At 49.7% G+C, this 26,527-nt stretch overlaps 1 protein-coding gene across 5 annotated transcripts; it reads right to left on the bottom strand.

The window, feature by feature from the left end:
• Nucleotides 1-5,843: 5,843 nt before the first annotated feature.
• On the bottom strand, nucleotides 5,844-25,948 carry PFKFB3 (6-phosphofructo-2-kinase/fructose-2,6-biphosphatase 3). Of its 5 annotated transcripts, none has more exons than XM_041472701.1 (17): nucleotides 25,504-25,948; nucleotides 21,347-21,472; nucleotides 20,955-21,051; nucleotides 20,626-20,692; nucleotides 20,417-20,491; nucleotides 20,042-20,098; nucleotides 18,225-18,349; nucleotides 17,277-17,484; nucleotides 16,392-16,538; nucleotides 16,147-16,251; nucleotides 15,024-15,153; nucleotides 14,788-14,850; nucleotides 14,565-14,629; nucleotides 12,923-13,093; nucleotides 11,857-11,879; nucleotides 9,983-10,033; nucleotides 5,844-8,726 (listed from the first exon to the last, which is right to left on the bottom strand). In XM_041472701.1, exons 1-17 carry the CDS (start codon nucleotides 25,580-25,582, stop codon nucleotides 8,720-8,722), a joined length of 1,596 nt encoding a protein of 531 aa, XP_041328635.1. In that variant the 5' UTR covers nucleotides 25,583-25,948; the 3' UTR covers nucleotides 5,844-8,719. The 5 variants fall into 5 exon arrangements, with proteins under 5 accessions (XP_041328635.1, XP_041328631.1, XP_041328633.1 ...); XM_041472697.1 differs by having other exon boundaries at nucleotides 9,983-10,030; nucleotides 25,504-25,728; XM_041472699.1 differs by lacking the exon at nucleotides 9,983-10,033 and having other exon boundaries at nucleotides 25,504-25,728.
• Between the last annotated feature and the right edge of the window lie 579 nt (nucleotides 25,949-26,527).

Below are 26,527 nucleotides of genomic sequence, written 5' to 3'. Positions count from 1 at the left end.
AGAGATGCACAGATATGAGAACTCCATCCACAGCCAGTGGATGGGCTGGACATTGGGATTGTGTGGGCTCCTGCATGCTCTTGGCAAACATCATGCTTTCCAAAACTCCTGGCTGTGCCAAAGACAAGCCATGAAACCAAATCCTCTCCCCCAGGCTAGCACAAAAACCCTCCAGGGTGCCCAGAAAGAGAAATACTTTGCAATGCATTGCACTGCCATCGGGAAGAACCTGAGGGGCAGATCCCAGGCTGCATTTGTGGGGGGAAAAAAAAAAAATTGAAGATGCTGCTAAAGAAGCTGCAAAACTCAAATTACAGTCTCAGACACACAACCAAACCATGGCAATGGCAGCCCATCAGCCAAACCCAACACGTGCATGGGCTCACCCTGTGGCATCCCTGGGATAGCCTGGTTTGGCTTAACCCTCCCAGCTCTGCTGAGTCAGCCTTTCTGCAGGAAAATCAGCTCCACAGCCGAGACAAAAAGCCATCCCGGGCTGGCTGACAGCAGCTCCACAGCCCTAATCACCCTCCAGGAGCAGCCATGCAGGCACAGGGCAGCAGAGCTTTGCTAGGAGAGGCTTTGGGAGGAAGGTGCAGACAGGCTCAGATCAGCTTAACAGATAGGAAGGTGATTAATAGCCATGATAAAACCACCAAGGGCAGACAGGTGGGCTTTGTGCTCCAGCCTAGACCTCCCAACCTCTCTCTCTGTCTGGGACACTGCTGACAGGGCTGCTGAGAGCATTTCCAGGGATGGCAGTGAGTCACATCTGCATTCCTGAGGTTGCTCCTCTCTGCTGGGTCTCCCAGGAGGTGCCTGGAGGTGGCCAAGGTGGGTGTCCAGCCCTGTGCAAGACAAGGACAGTGAAAACCTCATTTCATCTTTAATGAGTGATGAAAGGTCACTCCCATTGTCCCATCAATGGTTCTTCTTCCCCCAGCATTTCTCCAGCGCAGTGATTTCCAACAAAGGAATTTTTTTTTTTTCCAAAAAAGGCCAACACTTCTTTAAAAATATCTTCAGCAAAACAGGGAAAATGATATGCCAGTTCATGAGGTCAAGAAGAGCTTCAGAAATTTTGAAAAATATCAGTTTCCATCCCATTTGGACAGGAAGGTATTTTTATATTTGCATGTTAAAAAGAAGATCTCTGGTGAACCGAGATCCTTGGTTTTCAGCCAGCTGTAACCATGAGTTCTTCAAACCCTTTATTACAATTTTTCTGGCTTAATTCACTTTCTTCCCAGTCCCATCTCTCTCCAAGGTTTGCTGACTCCTGCAAGTGATTTTATTTAAGGGATGCAGGTGGACTTCTTTCCCCTCTGCAACAGACCTCATCATGGGCAAAATTGTGCCAAAAAAGAGGCTTAAATCAGTCTTTGTGCATTGGCCATGCTCAGAAATATTTACCATAAACCAATTAACAAGTCTGGAAAGGCATCCCCGTCATTATTACATATTAATTATGATTCATATCAATTTTTTATTATTTTCTTGTGCCTTGCTTATACAGCAGCCAGTCCTTGCTGGGTAATTTATAGCCAGATAATAACCTCCCAAGTGCCAAGTGACTTCAAAAAGGTGGGCTCATCCACACCAATGATGGTGTGAAAACATCACTGAGAAAGTGCCCAAATGGATGATAGGAAAGACTGGGACAAAATAGCAAAATAATGCTGAAGCATGAGGCAGGCAGAGAGAATGAGGTGGATGTGTGGCAGGAGAGCACATCTGAAGCTGTCACAGGTGAGCCAAGGCTGGCAGGAGCAGTGAGTGAGTCAGGGCACCACTGTGGTGTCGCTGAGGGGAGAGGGTGACATTAACGCTGTCTGAAAGGGAGAAGAGCAGCCCTGGACTGCCAGGGTAGGTCACAGTCCCTGCAGCAGCACCAGTGGGAGAGGCAGGAGGGAAACCAGCCATGAGCACTGGTGCCATCACCCTGACATGCAGGTGACACCCAAGGGGACACCCAAGGACAGCGTGCCTGCAGCACAGAGTGTGTGGGGTGACCAGGTACCTGTGTGAGAGCCACAGCCTCCTGTCCCCCTCTGCCACTGAAGGATCAGTGCCCTGGGGTGATGAGAAGGTAGAGATGGACCAAGAACCAGAGAAATGCAAGGTGACATTTGCATGGTGACACTCACAAGGGAGGACATTGGTATTTTTAGGTGCCACCAACCTCTAAACCAACACATCTCCTGCTAGCCAGAAAGCCTTCTCCTCTCCTCATCTCCAGCTCTGCCCACAGGTTGGCACCCAGCTTTGGTGGAGGCATCCAACACAGGCTCTCCAGTCTGGTTTGGATGACATTTATCAAAATGCTGGGTTTTCTTTCTGCTGATGCTCAGGCAGTCATTTGGGTGGATGAAGGCAGCAAAGGGCAAGACCCAGCTCTGGAAATACCTCCTCATAATGACCAAAATCACAGCTTAATTGTGGGGTTTGAGCTGCAGCTAGAAATGTCTGGATTTGGGGCTGCGCTCAGTCTTGTGCTGTCCTCCCCCGTGGTAATTATTCGTTAGGTCTTAATTACTGTTTCTCTTTGTAGCTCTAATTCAGCTGCATTTTTTGGTCACAACCTCTGCTGCCACCCACTTCTCTAACTTCTTCTCTGAGCCACCAACATCAAATCAGAACAAAGAGCACTTAGATACCTCTTAAAGTAAAGATCAAATGATGTTTGCTGGTGTCTGGCCAGGAGTGGGTGCAGTATCAGAGTCTGCATCTGCTACTAGAGGGAGAAGCAATTCATAATGCCTGGGGGATCCTGAATGTTGTCCCTTCAGACCATGTTAGATCTGAATCTTAGATCAGCAAGAAAAATATCTTCTCCCTGTGCAGGAAGCTGGGTGGAGAGATGCATCAGCTGGGTTTTATCTGGCTTGCCCTGAAGATCACCAGACTCAGTAACAGCTGTCACAGTGTAAATTAGATTTTCCTTAGGATTGTGGGAGATAACATCCTGAGAAGACCTCTCAAGGCATTTAGCCCACCATCAGCTGAGCTGGAGCTGCTGGGTACACCCATGTCCTCCCCAGAGCAGACACAGCTCCTGGGGGTGGACCACAGAGCAGGGCACTTCCAGGGGGAGCATGAGAGATGAAGCCAACCTTGATGTAGGCACTGAAAATTAATTTCCTAGAATAGAATCATAGGATGGTGTGGTTTGGAAGGGACATTTAAAGGTTATCTTGTCCAACCCCCCTGCAATGAGCAGGAACACCTTCAGCTAGATCAGGTTTATGGGATTATGTCAATGCTTTGGGTGTTGACTCTTACCACTACTCCTCCATCCATCCACATGATGTAGTGTCTACCAGTATTGCTGACAAATAAATTCAATTTTGATACACCTTTTCTACTCATCACACCACTCAGCCTCAAAGAGGACACAGCTGAACACACAGACAAGGGAAATGTGAGGGAAAAATATTCACATCCACACAGTTTTCCATTAACTATGAATGCAACAGGGGCTCCCCTGGGGATGGGGAAGGGACTCTGACATTTGGCAGAGTTTAGGCATGGAGCAGCGAGACTCTGAATTACACAGAGCTAGAACCCAGCCAGACCTCTGGCCACCTCCATGAGACCTGTGAGTCTACAGAATGCATCTAAGTTGGGGATTCAAACCCTTCCCAATACCTCCACAAAAAAAGAAGAAAGTGGAGATGATTTATGCCATATCTCAGCATAAATATATTCCTTCCCAGGATGTCTTGGTTGCAGCAAAACTGCACAAGTGCATCTAGACCTGGAAATATTCCAAATAATTCCTACTAGAGCCCCTTGCAAAGCAATTCCCCAAAATGCCGTTAATTTTTATCTTTTTTTCTCACAGATGGATAAAAAAGAAGAAAAACCCCCTGCAATCCCATGACGTGAGGGCAGCCTCTCCCCAGCCGGAGGCAGGTGCTGGCTGTGCTTCATCCAATGTGTTGCATTGCAAAGGTTTGCCCGTGGTTTAGTTAATCCCAGACACATTCCTGAGCCATCAATCAGAGCTGAGTCAGCCAGCGTGACTGGTCTGCCCTTTTTATTTTTTTTTTAGCCATCACAAGTTCTCTCGCCTTGTTTGCCAGAAGTGAGCTGGGGGTTTATTCCTTTTTTTTTTTTTTTTTTTTTTCTTTTAATAAAAACGGGAGTTGACTGGGAGCAGGGAAATATTTTTTTTTTTTTTTTTTTTTTTTTTAATAAAAACGGGACTTGACTGGGAGCAGGGAAATGTTCCTGCTGTCGAGTGTAACCTTTAAAGCTGCACTGCCTCGAGGAGCTTCTCTTCTCTGGGATGCTGCTACTGGATGCATCACATGGAAGAAAAAGAAAGGATGCTGCTGCCTGGGATGGCATTGGCACTGATTCCCCTCCCTGACTTGGGGGTGGTGTGACACAAGCCCCATCGTGCACATGGAAAAGAGATTTCTGGAGGGGGGGGGGGTTTTGGGGGGGGGGGGGGGGAGGATTTTCTTACAGAGCAGCCTTGGAAATGCTGCCCAAAGCCATTCTCAGGGAGGCAAAACCTTCCCCCGTGCTCTTCCCACAAGGACAAGGTTTTATCACGGGTTCCAAAGAGCCCCTGGGGAGGACAGGGGAGCTGCACTGATGTTGTGGCTTCGTGTGACCTCAGCCCACCCCGGCTGGAGGTGTTATCAGAGCCCCTGCAGGGCTCCCTGTGAGGCAGTGCAAGGCTGCGTTCATTGCCCTAAAACAAGTGTTTTGTCTCTGCACGGTTCAAGGAGACAGCCAGGTTGCTAGAGATAAAAAAAAAAAAAAAAAATTGCTAAAAAAATTTTAAATCTAGTGGCTGCTGGATTTCCTGGGGTGCTCCCTGTCCTTGGGATGCGCACAGGGATGAGCATGGCCAAAATCCCACCCCTCAGCATGTCCACCTAGAAAATATTATTGCAGGTGCCTCAATCACATTTGAAATGAGAGAACACCCTCCTTGGTGAGAGGGCCTGGAGCACAGAGCAGCTGGGAGAAGGGAGATGATCCCTGTGCGCCCCAAAAAGCTCTGGTCCAAAGCAAGGCCCGACAGGCTCTGCCAGCCCAGGGGAGAGCAGAGCAAGGGCTGCACATCACCAGCAGGAGCCAAACCACGGAGCTGAGCTGGGATGCACAGCACCCTGCACCCTTTAGCCCCTTTAGCTCCCCACAAGCTTTTAGAGATACAACTCCCATAGTGGGACGAACCTCTAATCACAGAAGAGGCATCCACCCGAGGTGTGCTCCCAAATACCATGTCAAATTACACCTTGCTCTGCCTTCTCCTACTTTTTCTCTGGAACAATAAATTAATATTAAATTAATTAATAAAAAACCACACACAGGTTTATGGGGAACTTAAATTGCAGGTGGCAGCTGCTGTTTTCCTGCCTTCAGGGCACAGAGACCTTATCTCAGGGGACAGCTCTTGTCCAGCCCTTCACCCAGCACCCAGGTATTTAATTTCAAGAACTAGACTAGGTTTGAATAAATGCCTAGTCCGGCCTAATCTGCACCCTAGATTTAGATAGGACAAGTCCCAATGCATCACTTTTCTACCCAAGAGTGATGGAGCATGTGCAGCTTGGAGGGCATTTGCTTGTCCTAAGTAGGTGTTAACACTTGTAGAATTAATAGAATGGTTTGAAAAACATCTTCCACTAGACCAGGGTGCTCCAAGTCCCCTTCAACTTAGCTTTGAACACTCCCAGGCACGAAGCATCCACAGTCTCTCTTTTATGAGAATTTTTATTTATGTGGCACAGGAATACGTGTGAGGCAGCACAGGGTGGCACATGGTGACCCTTAGGGCCTGAGAGCATGATTTCTGACACAAGGAAGAACCAGATCACATCTGTATTCCAACAAGATATTTTATTGGTCCAGCAACTGCAAAATATACAAATTTCTGAAAGGCATACCCTGTTTTTAAGCTGGCACAGCTTTAGATCAGGCAATTATTCCAGACGTATATACAGAACAGTTAACATACCACAACTCAAAAAAAAGGAATCCCAAATAACTACACCCTTCTCTCCAAGCTTTGCAGTATACATTAAATAAATAAAGAGCGCTTTGCTATTAAAAAATAAAAAAATAAAAAAAATAAATTCAAGTATCACAAAGGAAAACAAACCAGAGAAGAAAAAAAAAAAAGTGGGGGAAGAAATCATTGGTTTGGTTTGACATGTCCTCTCTGCCAATTTGCCTTGGCTCTGTTAACCAAAATGATGGACAGCAAGTTTTTTAGGGCAGTTGTGATGGCACAGGGTTGACACCATCACACCAACCCCTCCAGCACAAGAGGAACCCAAGTGAGTGGTTTTCCCAGTGCTGGAAAAAAACACCACCTTCAAATTTCAGGTTTACATAGACCTACTGAGACATCTATTATTACTAAAGGACGAAAGTTTAGGGCCATTTTGGTGGGGTTTTTTTTTCTGTTTTTTTTTTATATATATATTTATATATTTACACACACAAATACACACCAAAACATCCACGCAATTACACGTGTACAGGATTGATCTCGGGGGCAGCCAGACGTCACGTTTGTATTCGCTGGCTTATCTTTTTGCAGCAGCAGCAGCAGGAGAGAGATAAAAACTCCCCGCGAAGGAGGAAGTCAAAAAGAGCCAAGTGAGCTGCCTCCCCAAAACATTCATTTATCTGAAAGGCAGAGAAACCGAAAGCGCAGCTGCCGCCCAGGGCGCAAAGGGAGAAGTCGGCTTTTAATGAGGGTATTAAAACAGAAATCAAGCAGAGGGCAGGGGGGGGAGTGCTCTTTGTTTTATCTGTACAGGAATATGATACACATATGCACAAGCTCACCCGGCAGGGCACTGCCAGGACTGTCACCCCCGTGGCACACGGGCTGAGCGTGGCCCCGGAGCCCTCCCGCCGTCGGTGCCGCTCCGAGCGCGAGGCCGGAGCGCGAGGCACTGTGGTTCACCTTTTCCCAAAGGGAAAAAAAAACAGACCAAACCCACCCCCAAAACGTGCCCACGCTCACAGAAAGATCATTTCTCCACCAAAGCTCTCTGATTCCGTCTCTGGGGATGGTGTTCCCTACGCAGGGCACTGGGGAAAGCCGTGGGAAGGATGAATCCAAAGGGTTGCCCGCCCCTAGTTCCCCAGCCTAGTGCTGCAGGAGGGGTGGCTGCCTTCACCTCCTGCCTCCAGCAAAAAAAACCATGAGATGGGCATGGAGAAGATGCTACACATAGATGGGGAAAAAAAAACCCCAACCCAAAACCCTAAAAAAAAGAAAAAAATTCCAAAATCCACAGACTTTTGCACAAAGCAATAGTGGTTAATTGCCATTTTTAACTGCTGTCTCCCAGCCCAGGACAGGCTGCCAACAAGGGATCTTATGGATCAAAGCACTAGGAGTTGGCTGATGGAGTCAGTCAGGTCCTCACCCCATTCCCCCTACCACCTCAAACACTGTAACTACTATTATTTTGTAGTTCCAGCTTTCCAGCATGCAAAATACAATTAAAAACAAACAGAAAAAGTTGCCTGTATGCAGGCTTCCCCTGTTAAGGGGCACAACTAGGAAAAGAATAAAGTAGTTATGCTTCTGCCACAAATAAAGTGCAAAAACCAAGCAGTTTCTAAGTATACACATATACACACACAAGTGTGTGCATGTATATATAAAATTAAAAAAAAAAAACACAGACAAAACTGTCCCTTCTTGTGGCTCTTTGCAGTCAGACAGGGACTCCTGCAACCCAGCCAGACCTCTGGCCACCACCATGAGACCTGTGTGTCTACAAAATGCATCTAAGCCTGGGGATTCAAACTCTTCCCAATACCTCCACTTCCATCTAAAAAAGAAGAAAGGGGAGATGAAGTACCAGCACAGCACCTCAAACAGTGCCCAGCCTTCGCAAAATTCAACCCATGCCTGAACTCAGACCATCCCTGGGTGCTCCCCAAGATGAAAGCATCACCCAAGCCCCTGCTGGCATGGTTCCTCATGCACTGAAGGAATCTTTCAACCAGTTTCAGCAGCAGATCTACATTCTCTGCAAACCCCTTTAAGGTATGTTGATTAAAAAAAAAAAAAAGTGAAAGAATGGGTTGTTTTTTTTTTATTAAACCCAGCAGTTCTTGCAGTGAAGGAGTTCACACAGCTGCTTTCCTGGTGCTCACAGATCTGCATGAGCCAGGCTGGCGTGTGCGACCAGCTGTAGTGTGGGTGAGGGACTGCAGCACAGCATGTTAGGGGCTTGTTCAAAAGTAATCAACAACATTAATAATAATTAAAAAAATAATGCAAAACCCCTTTACCCACCCCCTTCCCCCTATTTCTCTACTAACCCCGCACCATCCACATATATACACACCCCACCCAGGCACGGGTGGGTACCAATCATCTATACAGAAGATCAAAAACCACTGAAAGAGAAGAAAATTAAACTCCTGTGCACTACAGAAGCACTTTACAGCTCGCTACGGCCTAACAGGATGCTGGAGAGGAGAGCAAACGCTGCAGCCTGGAGCGCTGGTGGTGACCCCGGGAGGGAGCTGGGCTCCTCCTCGGCTCTCCTGCATCCCTCCCCGCTCAGCAGCACGGGGTTTGGCGGGTGAGCGGGCAGCGGGAGCGGAGCCAGCCCCGCCCGGGTTGGCAGCAAGCTTCGGGAATGGCGATGGGATGAGAAGCTGGCGGCGCCGGCGGCCTCACAACGGTGCCCACGGAGTCACGACGGCTTCTGGGAGTTGTTCATGTTCTGGAAGGAGAGGGGAAGGAGAGGTGTTGGGGTCAGGTTCCGGCCCAGCAGCACCTTCTAGGAGCACGTGAACAAGGGGACAAAGCCACGCACGGGTCACCACAAAGCACCCACCAGAGAGGAGAGGACACTGCTCACCCGAGGGGAGAGGCAGTGACTGACTCACTCCTCAAGCATTGCCTGGCTTTAGTTACAGGGTTAGAATTTAGATATCCCTAAAAACTGAGCTGAACCCCTCCTGGTGCTGTTGAGTCAGGGACAGAATGAAAGACTCCATTCTTCAGAAGGCAATTTAATGAAGATAGAGGATCTTTTATAGTGTGACTTGCTAAGGTGAGACTTGATCAGTCTCAAAGTAAAAACCTCTCACACTATTGGTGAGCTATGAATAACACACTCTGGAGAAGGATATCCATAAACAACGGTTACAGAAGGAGAGATAATAACTGTTTTAATTATTTTTTCTAAGTTTCCCAGGCTCAGCCTGGCAGAAATTATCTCTGTTCTTTCTTGGACTGAACTGAGAATCTCCACACCCTCCCACCCAACCCTGTCTGCACTTCTGAAGCTGCTCTTTGGTCAAGACAAGGTGACAGGGGACCACATTCAAGCAGCCCCAATTAAATACCTCTCTTGCTCCCCTTGAGGGTGGGCAGTGTCCCCCCTGCCTGCCAAGGACGAGGTCATTGTTTGCCCACCCTTGGCAATGTCAAGAACAGGCAGCTCCTGCTGGCCATGCCAAGGACCACCCACCACCAGTGCTAGAGCAGCAGCACAACTCCCCTGGTGACACCCCATGAGGTCTCATGGGCCCAAGAGATGCTCCAGACACAGCCCTGGTACAGAATGATGACAACAGGTACCCACCAGCACGTGGTGAGGACCACAAAACCAGAGACAACCAGCTACACACAAGCAGCACCAGCCCCCAGGAGAGTTCTGCTCCAGGAAAAGCCCAGGGGACCACAAGGACATTGCCCAACTCACAGAACTACATGAAACAAGGGAGGGGAAAAAAGGACTAGGAAACAGCTAGGAAGGATTTTTTTGTTTGTTTGGTTTTTGGCAGTATTTTTTTTTTTTGCTTGTTGGTTGGTTTTTTTGGGTTTTTTAATGCTTTTACTACCTAAGCTGCCTCTTACAAGCACCAGGAATCCCAGCCAGGCTACAAGGCAGAGCAGGCTGAGCTGTTCTCTCTGTTGTCTAAGGAGACAGGAGGAGGGTCAGGAAAAGCCACATGCATCACAGCCATTTACCTTGGAAATATTAGCAAAGAGAAAACTTTGAGAAAGTGACAAACGGGTCTTCTTTTTAAGCATGAAAAGTGAAGGGAAGAAGAAGGGAGGGGGGAAATCAGGTGACTGTTCAAAAGTGCACTGTATATCACAAAGCAAGCAAAAGGAAAAGAAATCACCACACCAGGGAGTCCCACAACCCCCAGTCAGCTCCATCCCACAGCCAGCAGGACTCTGAGGTACTCAGCCACGTCCCCAGCCCACCCAGCTGTCCCCTGGATGGGGGTCAAGACCCCAACAGTGAGAGAGAAGCTTCCACTACCAACCCTGGTCCATGATGCCAGTTGTGACAGAGGCACCTTCCACCTCCCCAGCCCCTTACAGGTGGTGACAGTGAAGGAGCAAACCAGTGTGCAAGACAGCAGCCTCCCAGAGCTAACAGCAGGGTGAATGCCACCAAGCCTTGGGTTTGGCATGTCCTCATGGGTCCCACAAAGGCAGCCTTTAAGTCCCACTTTAGGAGGAGGAGACAGGCTCCCAGCAGCTGGAGATTTTAATCTTGCTGCTGCCAGCCTGCTCCTGGCATGGGTAACCACCACTGCCTGTTCCAGCAAAATCTGACATGTCCATCTCCCAAACTCAACACTGAGTGTGTTTCCAGTGTCCCAGCCAGCAACAAGGCATGCAGTGCCTTTTGTACCAATACAGGTGTGAAAAGGGTGGAGGGAAGGATGGACAAAAACTAAAATGCTTTCAGAGCAGCCCAAGAGGATCAGGTTTCATCAGGGGCTTTCCTGGCCGTGAGCAGCAGGGGGAGGATCACAGGCATGCAGGCCATGCTGAGCAACTCAGCCTCTACACTCAGCAATCTCACCTAACCCATCCACCAGCAAAGCCAAGTGCAACAGTCCTAACTTCCCTTTTCTCAAAAACATTTACTCTAAATGGGGAAGAAATATGAGATTCAACAGCTGCTACAGGCAAGCAGGGCTGAGCTCTGGCCTGGCCATGGTAGAGCAGATCCCTCCATCCTCAGCCCACAAAACAACCCAAGCCAGGGATGCTCACAGGTTGATTTCAATTGACCCTCAGGGAGCAAAACACTCCCTGGGCACTACCCAGTATCAGCTCTGCCCCAAAGTCTTCCCAGTCTTTGAGAAGGCCTCTGAGCACATAATGGCTGTTCTCAACTCTACGTAGTATTAATTAAGTACAAAGGCTTCAAATTTATCCAGGAGCTATCCTGTTCCTGTTACCTGGGGATATAACAGCCCTAAGCCAAAACTGCCAGAGCCTTGATTCTTCATAATTAGTGCATCAAATGCTCAAGATGCTTTGCTTTCTTAGAAAGCTAGAGAAGGACAATTTCCATTCACTCTGCCCACAACACCTAGGCTGACTGTTCCCAAAATCCAAGTTTGCAGAACTGCAGATGGCTGGCCCCAGGATCATCCAGCTCCAGAAAACACATTCCTGAGAAGGTCAGAAACTTCTCAGGTACCTCTCTGGTGCCATCACTCACAGACACAACTCGGAGCCCTCAGGAAGGACAGAGCACCCAGGTCTCTCACCTACAGCACAACATGCTATCACAGAGGGGACAACTCCAGGAAACCCCAAAGGCATTGCCCATAGGCATCATCACCAGAGTGAAAGTCATAATTTGCTTAATGTCACAACAAAATTGGGACATTCCATCCAGCTAGGATACAAACCAGCACCCACAGTCTCTCCTTTACCTTTCCTAAAACAAATGCCCCCCAAACCAGCAAAATATTCACTCAAAGAAATCCACATCCCGTCCGGATTTTGCAACAACAGAACAACCCAGCGGGATGGCAAGAGACATGGAAAAAAGGATTGGAAGGGGGAATAAGAGGCAAGAAGGTACTTACAGGCATGCCTTCCCTAGTAAAGGCTGCAGAGAGACAGAGAGAACAGAGAGAGGTGTCAGTAACTCCGTGCCCCACCGGGCAGAGGACAGTGGACAGCAGCAAGGGGCACTGGGCAGCCAGAGCTGGCAAAAGGTTTCGTGTGAGGCTCAGCCAGCCCAAGCAGAGCCCTGGGAGCTGACACAGATCCAGCTGTCCTGCGAGGCTCATGCAAAGCAGCAACCAAGCTGAGCAGTGGTGGAGCATGGAGCCATTCCTAATCTGCCTGGGATCTGGGCAAGGAGGGGGACATCACACCAACACAGACAACAGGGAGTGGGGCTGGGCAAGACAGTGAGATCCAACAGGCAGCTGGTGGGAAGGGCAGCATGGCAAAGGCTCCTATGGATTAATATAGGACTCCTTAGTGAGCTTAGGAGAGGGGTTTGTGCCTGGGAAAGTGAGCAGCAAGCAAGGCCTCTCTTCCTACATCCCTTCATGGGTGGGTGACAGAGGAGAGGGCACATGAGCACCATGGCAGCTACCATAGGGTTTCACCCAGGTTCACCACACCAAGAGCCTTCTGCTCAATTTTGGTCCATTTTGCCTACAGCTCCAGGACGAAGGAGACCCTTCCAGCCAAAGAGGAGTCTTGGCAGCAGCTCCTCCTCCAGAGAAGCACAAGAGCATTTGATTTACTGCCATGCCCAGGTCTACAACAGAGCCAAGAGCACCCAGAGGGAAGGCATGAGCCCTTTGTTCCTGCTCACTCCAGGGAGGAGACCCCCTCAGGAGGTTGATGCTGGATGGTGAAGGCACTAAATTAATGCAGCCTAGAGCTTGGTGGAAGTTGATGAAGCTCTCAAAACCCAAGAGAGGATCAACAGTGACCCAAGGCAGGGAGGGACAGCAGCCGTGGGAGGAAGATGCATCTCAGACAGCAGCACAGGTTACGACAAGTGCAAGCAGCTCCTCAGCTTCAGGAGTGACAGGAGGACAACAAACAATAAAACAACAAGAACAACGACAAAAAAAAAGAAAAAAAAAAAGGAAAGAAAAAAAAAAAAAAAAAAAGAAGAGTTCAACTAACTTGTCCCGGCATCTGCGTGGGCACTTCCTGAGGAACACAGCCTGGCAGGGCAGAAGAAACAGCCACATGCTCCTCAAAGCTGTTGATGCGAGGTTTTTTGGTGGGCTCTGGGCTTGCTAGAGGGGTAACGCTATTACGTCTCATGAGCGGGTTAGGTCCCTTCTTTGCTTCCTAAATTAAAGTGAGACAAAGAAAATAAAAGTAAATATAAAAAAAATAAAGCCAAATAAAGAAAAAGGAAGAAGGCGACAGTTATAAAGGGAAAAAAAAAAAAAGAAGCAAGTTGCTTTGGTTTTCTTTTTTTGTCTTAAAGTGGCCTCTGCTTTTCCCCACAGTCACTGTCCATGAGCAAAGGATGCATTGAATGTCTCTGGGCACAAAAAAAAAAACACCAAAAAACCCTGATGCAAAATGCTTAAGAGCACAGAAGGGGAGGGGAGGAAAAAAAAATGGCTCTGCCCTCAGACATGAGACAGATTTTCTCCTCATCCGAGTCTCAGCTGACAAAAAAAAAAAAAGTAAATGCAGGTAGCTGAACACACCCAACAGCAATGAAGCCATGGCTCTGCAGGACAGAAGTGCCCATCAGTCTCCTCCTCGAAGCTGGTCCCTCCACCCAGAGAGAGGAGCAAGAAGAGGGAAGATGAGCCAGCCCAGGCTGATCAGGAAGATTTGGGACATGGGAGCAGAGCAGCCAGCGAGGGTCAGCACCACGCCAAGCTCCAACTGAAGCGAGGAGGGATGGAGGCAAAGCTGAGCAGGGGCACCCAAGTCTCACCCTGTCCTAGCCAAGGCCTTGCTGCCATCCCCAGACAGGGTGGCAGAGCAGGGCATCAGTGACCCCGTGCAGGGGAAGGACTGGCTTCCCCCCACAGCTGCAGGGAGGGACAGGCAGCTCAGCTGCTGCCACCTGACAGGGGAAGCAAAGGAAAGGAGATGTGGGCCAAAATGGGACAGCCCCAACTGTTCAGCATCACTTTGGGCTCCACCACCACTAAGCACAAGTTGGAAATGTCCCAGCACCCTGGGACATGGGTCCCTGTGGCTCACTCTGGGTGGCTGCCCAGTCCTGACACCGAGTTGGCATCCTCCTGTTCTGGCCTCTGAGCTCCAGTGGAGCTCTTGGCAGACAGGTTCCTGTAGGGTTGGGTCTCCTCGACAGAGCATCCCCAGCCTAGCACTGCTGCCTCCCACCCTCCAGAATGACAGACAGCCACAGGCATCCCAGGAAAAAGATCCTCAGAGGCAGATGGAGGGCAAGCATGGAGCCCAGGCTCTGCCAGCCAACTGGGAGACCTGGGAGAAGTCACCTTCTCCATCCACAGCTCCACTCCCTGCTCAGGTGAGCACATGACCGTGCAGGTGAAAGTCAGAGACCAGGGAGGAGTTTTCCCTGGGCAAACACACTGGGAAGCAGGAACATGCAACAGTCCTTTTCCCTTGGAAAACCCTCAACTGGCCATGACTTTGCAGAGCAAGAACACATCTGATGCTCCCAGTCTTCCAGCAGCACTTTCAAGCACCCAGCTGTGCCATTTCCCCATGCCCACCCCAGGCATGATTTGGCAGTTCCCACTGCCAGGTGACCACAGGGGACAGGAGGGGGACACCAAAGGACAGCTCCAGGAAAAGCAACACTCACCTCTGGCCGGTCTCTGTGGGTGTTGACTGCTTCAATGTTCAGTGAGATGGATTCCACGCGGCAGCCTGCAGAAAGGAGCACAAAGAGACAGATCAGCAAGCCCAGCAGGAACAGGATGTTCCCAAGTGTCCCACCACAGATCCCTGCTTTTCTCCCAGACAGCCTGGATTCAGGAGGAGGTACAAGTCAACCCCCCTGGCATATTCAGGAAGGTCTCACTCACCATAGGCTACTGGGGTCAGCTTCAACACTGTGTGCAGGGGACATTTCAGGTAGGGCATTTCATCTGCAGAGACAGCAAAGCAGGAGGGTTATCCCACCTCCTTCTCCACAGGCAGGCTCAGACACCTTCATCCCACACCAAAGAGGTGCACACTCCAGGGTGGGAACACCCCAGAGCTGTACCCATCATCCCTCCTCCAGCAGGGCCAATCCTCTTCCCAGAGCCAGGGAGCTCACCTGCACTCTTGTCCAGGAAGTAGGCCAGGAGACAGCGCATGACAGCCTGGTGGCAGATGACAAGGACGTTCTCTTGCCTCTCCAGCTCCATGATGACTGGCTCCAGGCGCTGCACCAGGTCTTGGTAGGACTGGGAGAGAAGGGAAGGGAGATGAAGCATGGAATCAGTGCAATGAGCTGCCCGAAAAAACAGTCCTTGTCTTGGTACACCTCCTGATTTCATGCCTCTCAGTAAACCAACGAACTGCTAATAAATAAATCCTCATCCCCAGGCTACTCTGGAACTCCTAATTCTTCTGTCAGAGAAGGAGCCATTCACATCTCAGTGAATCACAGCTCAGACCTGGAGAATTAATTAAGGTAAGCAACAAGGGCTTTGAAGACAGAGCCTCTCCATCACATTGATATTTGATTTGGTACAGGATTTCAAAGTTCTGAGAAGTCTGGAGCAAACTGAGAAACCCCAGGGTTTTGAAAGGCCTCATAAAAACCATGACAGGCAGTCAGAAGGAGCCCCAGACACTCAGAGTTTGGGTCTGATACCCCCACATATTCTTCTATTAGATACAGGGTCATGAGGATGTCTCCAAAGATTTTCCTGAAATGTCTATGGGCATGACTTTCAATTTGGGGATAATTAGCTCAATTCACAGCCTAAAGTATCATCCAGAACTGATGTCAATTCCCACCTCATTGTGTCACACCCTGAAAGCAGACTGCCAGGAACAGAGATATTACCATCAACCCTTTGGGAATGATACTGAGAACAAGGTGAAATTTGCTTTTTTTGGAAATGAAAGAAAATTAGGGCAGCACAAAACTGTGAGCAGATATTAAGATGGAGGTTGGACTAGAAACCTCCAGAGACCTTCCCATGCTAATTTGCTATAAAGTCAGTGGGACTGTTTGTTAAATGACATATTTCTTAGTGAGATCTTCATATGCCAAGATTTCACAAGAGCTCAAGGTAGAGGTAAACACAAGCCCTGCTCTCTCTTAATTCTGGTTTCTTGGAGCTCCCACTGCTCCTCTGCTCAAGAGTAGAGGACAGAATGAGGGAAAAAACACCACATTTAAAGTAAAAGTCCTGCAGACTTTGCAGGGGGTGTCTCTGCAGACCTACCTCCCCAGAAGGATAACGGTAGTAATATTTATCCTGGTCACGCAGAGCAAATTCCTCTGGATGTTGCTCCCTGATTTCTTCATAGGTCATTTCTTCACACACACCCTGCCAGGGCAGGACAAGCACGAGGTTACTGGACATGTTCAAGTCAAACAGCATCAGCACAGCCACCAGACAAAACCTCACTTTCTCTTGTCAAGTAAGACCCAGGCCCATCCAGCAGTTGTGGCTGCACAGATACTCACAGCATCGATTTCATTGAGTGCCTTCCACTGCTCATAGGGCAGCTGGAGAGCTTCTGCTGTTTGGATTGTCCTCTTTAGCTGGCTGGTCCAAATTTTGAGGTCCTTCAGGTTCTGCTCTTCCACAAATTTGTTCAGTGCCACTGCAAACTGTGGGACATAGAAAAAAGAAGTTGATTCCTGGTCCACAGCTTCCCAGTTGGCCTTCTTCCCTACTTCCCAGTAAGTGTCACCTTCCATAGGCAGAAAGATCAGCCTCCTGTCCTGATGGGAAGGGCAGCCACACATTCACTGATCCCCAGAAGCTACAGATGGACCCTTAGCAGCCCAGCTGTCATCAAACATGCATTTGTGATAGATGAGTAATGCAATGATTGACTCTCACAATTAACAGACAAATATCGTGTATAGAGGTTAAGAAAAGTTTTATAGATTTATAGTTGTTTTACCCCCTTACGTGGTTATCAAAGGACATCTAGGAGGGCTGGCTTGTCACTATGGTGACATCTGACCTCCAGTCAGGATTTGAGGAAGAGATCTCCACCACTGGACAGCAAAGAAGGGGTTGATGGACAGAACTTTGGGAGGGGTTAAAGGGTTAAAAAGGGAAAATCTCCATTGTGAAGCAAAGAAGGGGTTGATGGACAGAACTTTGGGAGGGGTTAAAGTGTTAAAAAGGGAAAATCTCTATTGTGTGGGGGAGAGAGCAGATGGCAGGGAAAATCCTTTGCTCCTGGCACCAGAACCTCTATTCAGTCTTCTGTTGTATTTTTGATAAGGTTTATTAACCTTTCTAAACTGTGAAAAGTGAGTAACCATTCCTCACACATTTAGCCCAAGGCACAGCATCTACTACAGCCACAGGGGGACATTTTGCTTCTCCCTCACCTTCTTGCCCCTGTTGGAGAGGCCAGAGTCGCCTCCAATCCTCCCCTTGAGGTTGAACTCGCTCTCCCCGTGCCGGCAGAGGTAAATGGTGCGGGGCTGGACGTGGATGTTCATCAGGTAATAAACAATCCTGCTCTGGATGTGGTCCTGAACCCTGTTGACCAGGAACCGCCGGCCGACATCAATGACTTTGATGAGAGAAAGTTCCCTGGGGACAGAGAGAGACATCATTCTCCAAAGCAGCCCTGTGAGTTATCCCTGTCCAAGTAATCACCCAGCTCAAAGGATTTCCTGCAGGCTATTTTCAGCGGGGAGCCAACAGGTACTGGGGATTCATGGAGAGATGAATAGCAGCGGTGTGGTCGCCACCCCTCCCCTTGCAGCAGTAAAGAGGATTAAACAGGACTAGCAGGGAACATGCTCCTCCCCAGGATGGGGATCAGCAGGACTGGGACAATCCACACAGGGCACACACAAGTGTTTGTGAGCAGTGGAGAGGCTGGGAGGTGCCTGCAGAGTCAGGCAGGACAGCAAAGCTCTTCCAAGGCACACAGCCACCAAGGCAGAAGCCACAGGGCTTGCTCAATCCTGTTGTTCGAGCCAAGCAGTCCCTTCCTTTAACTGGGACAATGAAAAAAAGCACATCAACCACTCCAACTCAAGTGCTTTCCCAGAGCCTTTGTATTTAGACCTGCAGAACAAGATTGAAAACAGCTCATCTGAGCCCAGAAGAGCCTGGTAAGGCATCAGTGCCCATTTCCCTGGCATAGGGCCTGGGGAAACCAGCTTTTCCTATGAAAGGCCTAAATTCAAGGTGAGGCCTGGCCATAAATCATTCCAGCACAGTCAGGCATTTGAAGACAAAGTGAAATACAGCTCCACCCTTCACTGCTCTTCTCTGGGGAGAGGGCAGGTGCTCAAGGCAGCTCAGAAGTCAAGGTCTTTTACCTGTCATAGTCATCAGGGTCGAGGGGCTGGTAGCTGGCCTGGTAACAATTGATCCTCTTCATGAAATCCTCCATGGCATCGGTGGAATTACAGTCCCGGTAATCTGGGCTAGACAATTTGACTTCCTGCAAGAGAGAAAAAAAAAAAAACATGCCACAAGGAGAGGTTAGGAAGCTTTCCAAGCCAGACAATGCTAATCTGGAATTTCAAAGTCCTGCCAAGATCCAGTGATTAGCTGAAAGGAAGTGATGAGTACTTTATTGTCATCACTCAGCACAGGGCAAAAAAGAAGCCAATTAGACCCAAAACCAAGCATCAGGTTGGGAGAATTTGGTATCAACCATTGCCTGATTAGTACAGACAGTCCACTCCCATTCTCCCAGAAGCTGGGCTAGCACTTCACCACCCAACAGCAGGAAAACTGAGCTTCCTAATGGCTAAAAAAACCCCATCAGGTTCAAATTCAAGCTGAGAGAGGGAAGTGCATGAACTTAGACAAGATGCTTATCCCAGCTCAGCAGCAGGACAGTAGGATGGCAACGTTCACCCCCTTTCTGTGCATTATTTGCTGCAAGCTGTTGGACTGAAAGACGCCAGAAACAGGCAGTGTGAATATCCACAACCCTCACAGACTAAGTCCTGCCTGAACTAATCTAACAGGCTGTTCTTCCTAAAGATTTGGGTTTGAACAGCAGCATTACACATTGGTAACTTCACAAGCACTCCTGAAACCAACAGGATAACACAGTGGATCAATACATGTGGCAGCATCCCAGGCCTGGGGTGCATTTTCCACACTGATCCCAGCACTAAGAGCATCATTCATGTGTAGGTCCCTGAGAAGCAAAATCCCATGCTCAGCTAGGAGCTGATTTTCTCACTCTTCAAGCATTAGTTTCCAAATAAAGGGATTAAAATCCTCAAAAAAAAAAAAAAAATCCAGCTTGAGGGGAAAAAAAAAAGTAGCAAGCTGAGCATTTTTGTTGTAGAAAAGGCTGTATGCAACCTCCCAAAAAGTTGGTCACTGGAATAACAGCTCCCAGCAGGAGCAAAAGACACTCTTCAGCCCCTGGCTGGCAGCACAATTTGCCTCCAGTGAAGCCCTGTTGGCTGTCACCAACCACCTTTTTATCTTCCATGTGCCTCAGCAGAGTTTCCAGGATGATCTGCTCCATTATCTTCCCAAACACTGATGTGAGACTGCACCTGTAGTCCCCCAGTTCTGTCAGGGTTTTGTTTTTCCCAACCCAATTCCTGGCTGCTCATACAATCTCTGTGTTCCTCCCAGGCTGCCTGTCCTTGCCTCCATCCTCTCTCTGTAGGCTTCCTTGCAGTGCTTTGAGTTTGTCCAGGAGCTCCTTGTTCATCCTGGCATTTCTGATGGCTGCTCCTTTGCTGGGAATGCATCACAGCTGAACTTGGAGAAGACGATCCTTGAACACGAACCAGTTTTCTTGGGCCCCTCTTCTCTCCTGGGTTTTTTATCCCACAGTGCTCCAGGCCAAAATCTGCTCTCCTGACATCTCACTTCACAGCTACTGCAGCACAGGCTGCCCTGGAGCTTCACATTCCTCACCACCCTCTCCTTGTTGGTGACAAGAAGGTGCAACACAGAGCAAACAAGGAGATGTGCTGTCACTTGGAGAAGGAAGTCAACACATTCCAGGAACCTCCTAGACTGGCTGTGCTGTCCCTCCAGCAGATATCAGGGTGGTTGAAGCCCATCTTGAAGACCAGGGCTTGTGAAGGTGATGCCATTCCTACCTCTCAATGGAGGGAAAGCAAAAGCAAGACACTTCCACCAGTTCCACACTTACCATAACGTTGGTGGCAACTACGTTGGGATCATTGCAGACAGATTCAATGAAGAACACCTGTGAAGCAAAGCAAAGCTCAGCTGAAAGCCACCAACGAGGTTTGTAACATTCAGCCAGCTCCTTGCCCAACCCAGCCTCCTCCCTGCTTGACCAGAGAGCTCTCCCTCTGCCCCACTCCCATCCTTTCCTTCCCCATGGCTCGGTACAGGGAATGAAGGAAGAGTTTCATGTTTTTAATCAAAGCCAGCGGTGAAATCTCTCTCACACAGGAGGGAGGATAACATATCATGAGGATAACACATGAATGAAAGAAGATACACCAACTCTACACTACAGTGGGCTTCACAATAAAGGCATCAGCCTCATGGCACTAACCTTGAACCCGTTCTCTTTGGCAAAGTTTAGGATCATCCCTCTCCTCTCCCGCGTGGTATTGGTGGCATCAAAAACCTTTAAAAGCAAAAGATCTCAATTAGCACCACAAGGGCCTGGTTTCCCAGAGAGCCCCTCCTCAGAGAAGGGGCTGCAGAGGACCTCTGGGATCAGCACAGCTGCCAAACCCCAGAGCACATCTGGGAGCTCACCGCAATCTGCCCGGCCTCCTCCGTCAGGTACAGCTTCACATCCCTCAGGGCAGCCATGGCACATTGCCTGCAAAAGGAGGGGACAGACATGTGGCCCTGGTGTCCTCTGGGTGTAGGGGTCACCCTGAAGTCACCAATCCTGTACAGATTCAGTTTTGAGCTCTCAGAATCCTCCTTGAGCAGGCAGGGGAAATTCAGAGCCCAACTCTGAATTTCAAGTCCGGGGGAAATTCAGAGCCCAACTTCTCTGTTCATCACCCCCAAAATGGGTAACTCTGCTCCCAGCCAAAGGCTTCACCACCACGTGGGGTCAGGGTGCCCACACTCACCTCCTGACTTTCATGGCTTCCTCGTTGTCAGGACGGAAGAAGTCGTAGGAGCTGTAATGCTTCACGGCCTCACGGCGATACTCCCCAACATTGAAAACTAGGGGGGAAAAGGGAAAAACAAGCCATCAAAATGAGGTACATGACTCAGTTATGTACCTTCTGCAGTTAAAGCAAGCTGGGGCCACACAATTACAACCTCATGGCATCCCTTGGTCTTCAAAGTGAAGGAGAACCTGGGCTGCAGCAGGATGTGAAAACACAGACATTTATATTTGGCCTGTAGTATCTTGGAAACATTCCCCACTACCTCCCCATCTCCCAAAGCACTGATCTAGAGGAATTCCTGAGGATCAGACCTCCTGCTTTCCCCTGGCAGCCAGTGCAAGCCTTACCTTTTGTGGGGACACCGATCCAGTTGAGGTAGCGAGTCAGCTTCTTGGAGATGTAGGTCTTGCCACGGGCTGGGAGGCCAACCATGACTATCACAGTGGGGGAATTGGCAAGCTGAGGCCCACAGGCTGCAAGGAAAAAGAACAGGAGCTGTTAATTCTCCAGCTCGTCCTGCATTGACCCAACAAGGCACTTGTTTTTATCTGGACTCCTTCCAAGTCCTTCAGCAGCTGGAGGAAACATGAAAGCCACAGCACGAACATCCTGATGGGTGCAAAGTAGGCAAGGAGCCAGCAGCTGGCCCAGGCTCTCTCTGTGCCTCAGTTTCCTCATTTGCAACCAAAATAAAAAATAATTAAAAAAAAAAAATTAACATCAAGGCAAGCACAACTTCACATTCCAATGGCTTGGCAATTCCATGAAAAGCTCAATGATAGCCAAAAACTTTGGACCCATCCCTGCAGCAGTGTCTGTGTTGAAATACCAGGTCTGATCCAGATTTTCACTCACATAAAGCATCTCCCAAAATCTTTGACTAAATTTCTAGCTGCCACACAACCAGCTAACCGGATTTTCTGAAGACAAACAAGGCAAGAGAACCACAGAACTAGAAGCATTTAAAAGCAGGAGAACATGTAAAGCACCTTTCCCCTCTGAGAAAACAAATCCAGCAGCTGGAGAAACCAAATTAAGGCCACAAGGAAGATTTATGGCACTGGTACCGGGTAGGTTTTTGTCAGCCTGGATCTGGAAAGCACAAACTGAGAGGTACCCACAGAACATGTAAAGCACCTTTCCCCTCTGAGAAAACAAATAAATCCAGCAGCTGAAGAAACCAAATTAAGGCCACAATGAAGATTTATGGCACTGGTACTCAGATGGCAGAGAAGAGCCACCCATCGTCTTCCTAAGTTTCTCACCAAAGCAAACTCAGCAGGCAAGAGATTAAAAACTACCTAAAATGTAGCAGCTTTTCTTTTTTTTTGTTTCATTCCCGAGGTTGGAGCTGCCCTCACTCACTCCCTTTTTGCCACCTGCCCCCTGCCCAGTGCTGAATTTCAAAACCCCGGGGCAGCTCCCAAAGATTTTGGCAGCAAGTGCCAATTTTCTGTGCTGGGGCACAAGGGAGCTGTGCAACATACCAAGAAAAATGTTTCCCCCTGCCCAACAATCTCACATCCTTATCCAAGCTATGGGTGCAAGTTTGTTTCACACAAAACCCACACACTTACTAGATAAAGGGAAGAGGAAGGAATAACACCTGAATAAGGAAACTCTTCCTTTCCCTACCTGCCAGTGGACAAAGGATCTCAAAGAGCAGAGCCAAGGGGATTTGGGGCCATTAAATAGCACTCCAAGAGTGAAGGGACAATGCTGGGTACTGTTCATGTCCCTGTGGCTCCAGACAGCTGTGACAGCTCCATGGCTGGCACTGTGTGGGCACACACGTGTCACCTCCAAAGGCTGCTGCAAGAGTTAAACACCCCTAATTCAGGATTTTTGCTGCCCTTGCACAATGGAACAGCACCCGAGAAGCACCTCCCAAAACACCCATGGCATCAGTGAGCAACTTTTCATCAGGAATCTGAGCCCAGACCAAAAGTCTCCGGGAAACTTTGCATCAGGGATGAAACAGAACCCAGTGTTTTGCTCCCAGTCTTCCACAAAGCCCTCATTCATCCTTTCTTTTCACCACTGCTGGGAAGCTATCAGGGATTTCAATACATATTCATTACTCCTTATCGACATCTAGCCAGGTAAGTCAAGGGCAGGGATGACTTTCAGGCTCAGTCAGAGGGTATTTAAGAGGAGCTTATCACTTTTGCTATTTGCCAGAAAGTCAGTTTCACCAGTGGGTAAAAGAAAGAGAAGAAGAAAAAAGAAAGAACGACCAAAAAAACACCCAGCCCAAAAGGGAAGGAAATTTGCTTCTACAAAAAGTCGGATAAAACAGCCACCTCCCCACTTCAAGCATTTTCACTGTCTCCTCCTAAGTATTCCCCAAACCCTCCCACGAGCCCAGACAGCACGTTCTGTTAGTCCTATTCCCCTTTTCCCAGCTCCTTCCCGCTGCAATTCCAGCACCTCCACTGACGCTGTGACCGCCAGCGCTGCGAGCCGCGGCGGAACGCGCACATCCCCGGCCCGTGCTCCGCACCCACCGAGCCGGAGGGACGGGAAAAAGCAGCGACAGGCCGGAGAGAGGCAACGACAGCCCCTTCCCTGCCCGAGCATCCCCCTCCCCTCGCCCGGCTCTGCCCAGCCAGCGCCTTCGACGGCTCGACTTTCCCAGCCCCTACGTGAGAGACGTGCGGCGTGACAGCAATTTAATGGATCGCCGTCAAAAGGGCAGCTGAAGGGATCCCTGCAGCCTCGCCTGGACCAGCGGTCACACAATCGGACTGGTTATTTCGCACCCGGGCAGCGTCCTTGCAGAGGATGCTCGCAGGGATGCTCCCGCTCCCTCCAGGCATCACGCTGGAAGTGGCCCCCGTTATCCCTCCCTCCCTTCCCACCCAGCTTTGCTGCCCTCGCCTTTTGTTGCCGCTGAGGAATTAATAGCGCCTCGTGTTTAAAATACCTCGAGTTAAAAAAGAGTTAGCTAAAAAAAGCCTAAAAACCCCCTTCTCACATTGCACAGCGTGGCTTGCTCCCACCCCAAGAAAATGTAATTACAAGCCACGTTATGTTATTAATAAGCCCCTCGGTGCCTTAATATATCAAATAAGTTTGTGTTTTCCTCTACCAAAAGGGAGCTCTCTCTGAGAAGCCAGGCGAACGAAGTGGCAAAAAACCACTGCATGCACAAGGGATTTCTTTCAGAGGAGCCAGTCCTTGAGAAAAACCCAGCCACAGAGACACACGTGCAAAGCATTAAGCCGGGAGACGTTTTACACCACTGTAAGCAAAGCCCCTTGGCTACCCAGATGTGCAGCCTGTTGCTGAAATCCATTTCCTCGGCAGCTCCCGCTGCAGGGCTGCCCTTGCCAGGCACAGGCTGCGCATCCCAACATCTGCTCCAGGGTGCCTGACCCACAGCCACGGGCAACAGCATCTGGCAAGTTCATAGAATACCTATTTTTTTTTTTAAATATTATTATTATCTACCAGGGGAAACTTTCCAGCCAAGGTAAATAAACATCGGAAGCGACTTTAAACGCCCGATGAAGGCAAGCATCGGAAAGACTGATTCACCCAAGCCACTTCCATCCCTCGCCAGGCTGCGAGTGCCACCCCCTCCATCCCGGCTCCGCACAATTCCTGCGAGGCTCATTTAGAGTTGGGAGTCGCACAACGGCCAGGCTGTCAGTGTAGCTGGTGGGTGACTTAAAGGTGCTGCTTCCTGAGCTTTCGGATTGGATCACGATTCAAGATTTGGTTTATAGTAACACCGGGACGACCCAAATATTTTTCTATTCCGAGCTTCAGAGGCAAGGGGAAAACACTGCAGAAGTTCCAGCACTAATTTCTGCCTTCCCCTCCACCTGCCTCCTCATCCCCTCAGGGTTAAACAGTAAACTGCAAACGGCTGGTGTCTGGTTGGGTGGTTTTTTTTTTCCCCCCTAAATACATCGCCCTAATCCTCCCCCCTCCGCCCAAAAAAAAAAAAAAAAAAAAAAAATTATTTTTAACGCACTAATTGAACAGAATTTGGAGCAACCTGGTCTAGTGGAAGGTGTCCTGCCACATGGCAGGAGGGTTGTGGAACGAGATTATCTTTACGGTCCCTTCCAACCCAAACCATTCATGCTTGTGCCATTAATAAATCCCGGGGCCAGCCGCCTGACACCGTGAAAATCCCAGCTGAGCTGGCACCCCGGCTGCGAGGTGAACAACCCGCTCCCTTCCTTTTTAATCCCAGGGCTGGCAGCGGAGAGTGGAAATGGGGCCACGCGTGTGCCGGCACCTCCCCGCATCCTGCGGGGCCATGTGACAGCCGGCTGCACCTTCCTGCCCTGCCGGGACTGAGTCACGGGATGGCAGCGCCGGGATGCGGGCACCGCCGGGATGCAGTGGCACGCCGGGGACAAGGGATGCTGCGGGGATGCTGCAAAGAGCCCCGCCGCGGGGCGTAGAGAAAGAGAGCTCCCCATCCATCCCATCCCATCCCTCCATGCCGATCCCCATCCCTCCGGGATGCTGCCGTGCCCGTACTCACAGCGGCGAGGCAGCGCCGGGCGGTTGTCATTGGGAAGCCAAATCTTCTGGATGCGGCTTTGCGTCAGCTCCATGGGCATTTTTAAAACAAAGGTCTTTTTGCGCTCCGCGTCCACCTTGATGCGTTTGAGGGAGGGAGGAGGAGAAATAAAAAAGGGGAGGGGGAAGGAGGTGGGGGAAATATATGATAAAAAGATAAAATAAAAAGGGGTTTTGTTGCAGTCGGTGGTTTGGGCGAGCGGCTGCGGCGCTTTCGGATGCTGCTGCGAGCCTCGTGAAGGTTTTACGGCAGGAGGGGGAGGAGGAGGAGGAAGAGGAGGGCCGGGTCTGCAGGGCACAAAGCCGGGCAGGAATGGCCCCAGCGCAGCCGCTGCGCGCTGAGAGGGAGCGAGGGCGAGCCCCGCTGCGAACCGCGATGGAAAGCGGGGTGAAAAAAAAAACCCAGATATTTAAAAAAAAAAAAAATTTAAAACTATCTTCCGTTTTAAATTGTAAGAAAAAAAAATATAACAAGAGAAGAAAGGCAGGAGAATCTCCACGCGAGGCAGCCGGGGAAGGAGTGGTGCTACAGTCCGGGCTGCTGCTCTGGCCGGCTCCGCTCACGATGTGCCGGCAGCTGCCGGGCCGCCTATTTCTATCCGCACAGGCCGGGACCGCCTCCGGGGCGGGGCGGGCCGGGCCGGGGCTCCGGAGCCGCGGAGGAGGAGGAGAAGGAGGAGGATGGGAAGGAGGAGGGTGATGAGGAGGATGATGAAGGCGGGGATGCCGGCGCGGCCCCTGCTGCCCCCTGCCGGCCGCCCCCCGCACTGCAGCGCGGACAAAGGACGCGCTTTGTTCCGCGGGGGGAAGGCGACACCGACCCCTCCCCCACAGCGGGAGTTTGGGGTGCGCAGGGGACCCCGGACTGAAATATGTGTGGTTAAATAAATGCTCTATTTCACTCCTCGCGTCTTTTCAGTCAACGGGGGGAAATGATGTAAAATGATGTAAAATGATGTAAATTGAATTCATATTTTTATTTTTTT

This window comes from Pyrgilauda ruficollis, unplaced genomic scaffold (assembly GCF_017590135.1).
Source record: "Pyrgilauda ruficollis isolate IOZ18807 unplaced genomic scaffold, ASM1759013v1 scaffold298, whole genome shotgun sequence".
Classification (NCBI taxonomy): domain Eukaryota; kingdom Metazoa; phylum Chordata; class Aves; order Passeriformes; family Passeridae; genus Pyrgilauda; species Pyrgilauda ruficollis.
Note: the sequence above shows the minus strand (reverse complement) of the source record. Positions and strands in the feature narration are given on the sequence as shown.

Coding starts and splice junctions, on each gene's coding strand:
- PFKFB3 (XM_041472701.1), bottom strand. CDS start 25,582: ATGCCCATGGAGCTGACGCAAAGCCGCATCCAGAAGATTTGGCTTCCC. Junction 20,099..20,416: donor CCAAAGAGAACGGGTTCAAG/GTTAGTGCCATG, acceptor TTTGCTTCACAG/GTGTTCTTCATTGAATCTGT. Junction 13,094..14,564: donor CCCACAGAGACCGGCCAGAG/GTGAGTGTTGCT, acceptor ACTTTAATTTAG/GAAGCAAAGAAGGGACCTAA.